The 3,171-nt window shown below is 44.5% G+C and overlaps 1 protein-coding gene across 1 annotated transcript in view; it reads right to left on the bottom strand.

The window, feature by feature from the left end:
- Positions 1–231: 231 nt before the first annotated feature.
- The window catches only part of LOC134448095 (mucin-19-like), a 27,551-nt gene continuing 24,611 nt past the window's right edge, over positions 232–3,171 (bottom strand). The window contains exon 8 of the mRNA XM_063197855.1: positions 232–1,302. Coding sequence (XP_063053925.1) covers positions 1,128–1,302 — 175 coding nt within the window. The 3' untranslated portion in view covers positions 232–1,127. The remainder of the gene's footprint in view (positions 1,303–3,171) is intronic.

Genomic DNA, 3,171 nt, shown 5'->3' with positions numbered 1-3,171 from the left:
GGGGCCACAGGCCATCTTGATCCGGTCCTGCTGCCCTGGCCAGTCTTCAAGAAAGCATGCACACACACGCACGCATGCACGCACGCATGCATGCACGCACACACACACAACAGCATTGCCCCCTGAAGGATTCGAACCTGCAACCTTCCAGTTTCAAGGCCAGCAGTTACTACCATTCGACCACAGCTGCCGTGGTGCACATCGCAATAATAAAACAAGGTTGGTTTGTGCAAGTTTGCTTTATTTCTCTGAAAGAAAATACAAAAAAGTGCGAGAGATAATAACAAAAAAATGTTTTAAATGCAATGACTTTTCCACCTGTGTACACATATTTGTAACAAAAGAGAATCATATGTAATACAAAAACATCCCATCAATACACACAACCAACATCAATGAAAACCCAACAACATCAACATATTCATCAGTCTTTCTGCAGATTAAATACATTTCGAAAGTATTGGCCACAAAAAAAGAAAGCATGTCATTTTTTTTTCATTAATATGTGCTGATCCATTCCTCACACACCCTGTATTCCATAAAACATGCATACTTTTTACAGTAGGGCCTTTGTTCAGGTCCAATTTAGCAGTCATGGTCCACAAAATCTTACAGTGTTTTGTACAGAATTTTGGATTTTAGATAGCCACAGCAAGCACACTCTTTGTGCCATGCATTGGACATGTATGCAAGTACAAGTCTACGATACCAGGGAAGCCGACAGGGAGGACAAAAAGGCTAGTTGCCCTGGGCCCAGGGAGAGAAGGGGCCTGGAAATGGGTCTCCAATACATTGGTATGTATTGAGTGGAGGGGCCCTTTCCGATTACTTTATCCCAGGGCCTTGGCCAGCGCTGGACTGGCCATCTGGCATAGCGGGACTTTCCCGGTGGGCCCGCACTGTTGTGGGCCCCAATTTTCATAAATATGTATATAAAATAAAATAAAAACCGTTTTTTTCACATTTCTGAAGATAGGGGCCCACAAGGGTGCAGGGCCCATCGGTGAGTCAGTTCTGTGCGGCTAATTATGAGGGGGCCCTTTAGGCCAAAAGTACTCGGGCCCTATTTCTCTTCCAGCCCAGCCCTGGCCCTGGCCAAACCTAGCGGTGGCCCTGGCCTTGTGGCGCTAGTTTGTGCTGGCTATGCTCAATGCGGTCTGTGTGACGTGAGGAGGCTTGGTGGTGGTGGTGGTGGTGGTGGTGGTGGTATCAGTATCTGCTGTTTCCTCCTCCACTCCGCTGGGAAGTTTCAGACAGTGGGAGCCGTCGCTCTGTTGTAGTGCAGCATGACTAGAGGGCCCCCTAGTGGCAGAAAGGCAGAGTGACACCCATGTTAGTAAACGACTGCAAGGCTTGTTTTGTTGTTGCCAGAGTTGTAAAAAGTAGAAGTACTCAGATGTACAACACTAGTGGTGTGACATTACGGTTTCAACATTGTAATATAATACTGCTAATGTTGTAATTACATTTGTAAAAGTAGGCTACTTCTACTTGTACTTGATAGATACAATTGTTGTGATGGCGGGGTGATGAAGGGATGAAGGTAGACAGGTTAACACATAGTAGAGGGTATATCACATTGATGACGATACCACACAGTTTTAACATACACACACAGACACAGACACAGACACACACACACACACACACACACACACACACACACATTTTAATACTTCTATTTAGATCTCTCACACGCTCACCCACACACATGCATGCATGCATGCACGCATGCACACACGCAGACAGGCACACACACACACACGCACACACGTACACACACGTACACACACACACACGTACACACACACACACACACACACACACACACACACACACACACACACACACACACACACACACACACACACACACACACACACACACACACAGACACACATACACACACACAGTGGCTCCAAGACTCATGTTGTTATTATGTAGTTGCCTGTTATATGAAACCAGGTGACAAGGCCATAAAGGCCTGAAGATAAGAACAGGAAATGTGCCAGGTACAAAGAGCAAGGCAGAAGGGGATATGCAAAAACCATTATAAAAATCATCTACAAGTAATGCAAATCAGAATTAGCCTGGGAACTCCCATACTGCCTTTAGTTCTACACAATCGTTTCGATCTGAAAGACAGTCTGGCGAGGATGACTCATAACGTCCAAGATCATGGGCCCTGTGTCATAATGGCCAAGCATTCCGACCTTAACAGTTTCTCTGCCCAATCGGAGAGCAGGGCAGTGTGTCATAATAGCCAAGTATTCTGCCCCCTACGGAATTTACAATAGGCAACTCCCCAGACCTAATCTCACTTGTGATTAGGTCTGGTGTTAACCAGGCAAAATCAGAATAAGGGAAGGCTATAGAAAGGCTAAATGGGCAACACAATGATCGTTAGTATTAGGGGTGCAAATAATAATCGAAATGTATCGATGCATCCATAGGCGTAGCCAAGGGTGGGCCTGGGTGGGCCTGGGCCCGCCCACTTGACATCCAGGCCCTCCCCATTCACACTTGACAGTCAACTTTTGAACTATAATTAATGGCATTGCACTGAGCGATAATTAATCATTTTGTCAAAAGTCTGGTTCATCTTCTGTGATTTCTATGATTTCAATTTCAAGGTATCATTTTTGAGTGTGATTATATAATATCTACCTCCACGCTTTCGGGTTGGGCCCGTCCGTTTTTTTCTGGGCCCACCTGTTTCATTATTTCTGCCTACGCCCCTGGTCATGCATCGATCCTGCAGGCGACGATTTAATCGAATCGTATCGGATCGTGGGGCATTCTTAAAAGTATGGAAAATAATCAAATTGCTGGCCCCCCTCTCCAATCCATAACATAATAGAAGTGCAAAAGTAATTGGAAAAAAATAGAATTTAATTGAATCGTATCGTAGGGAATTCTTAAATATCGAAAATAATTGAATCCCTGTTTTAAGAAATCGATACCGTATCGTATCGTCATGGAGGCTGTGATTTCCAGCGCTCGTTACAATTTTTTAGAATTGCTAACAAGCCTCAGCGACATTTGCAAAACTTAATACAATTAGCACACCAAGGGCTTTCCATTGCCATACAGCTGACACATTACATGCCTTTTTCACACAATTAGCAGTCAATGAATGCATTTCTTTGTGTATATTTAACAGTGTGTGCT

Source organism: Engraulis encrasicolus, chromosome 1 (assembly GCF_034702125.1).
Source record: "Engraulis encrasicolus isolate BLACKSEA-1 chromosome 1, IST_EnEncr_1.0, whole genome shotgun sequence".
Classification (NCBI taxonomy): domain Eukaryota; kingdom Metazoa; phylum Chordata; class Actinopteri; order Clupeiformes; family Engraulidae; genus Engraulis; species Engraulis encrasicolus.
This window is presented reverse-complemented; position numbering and strand designations above follow the sequence as displayed.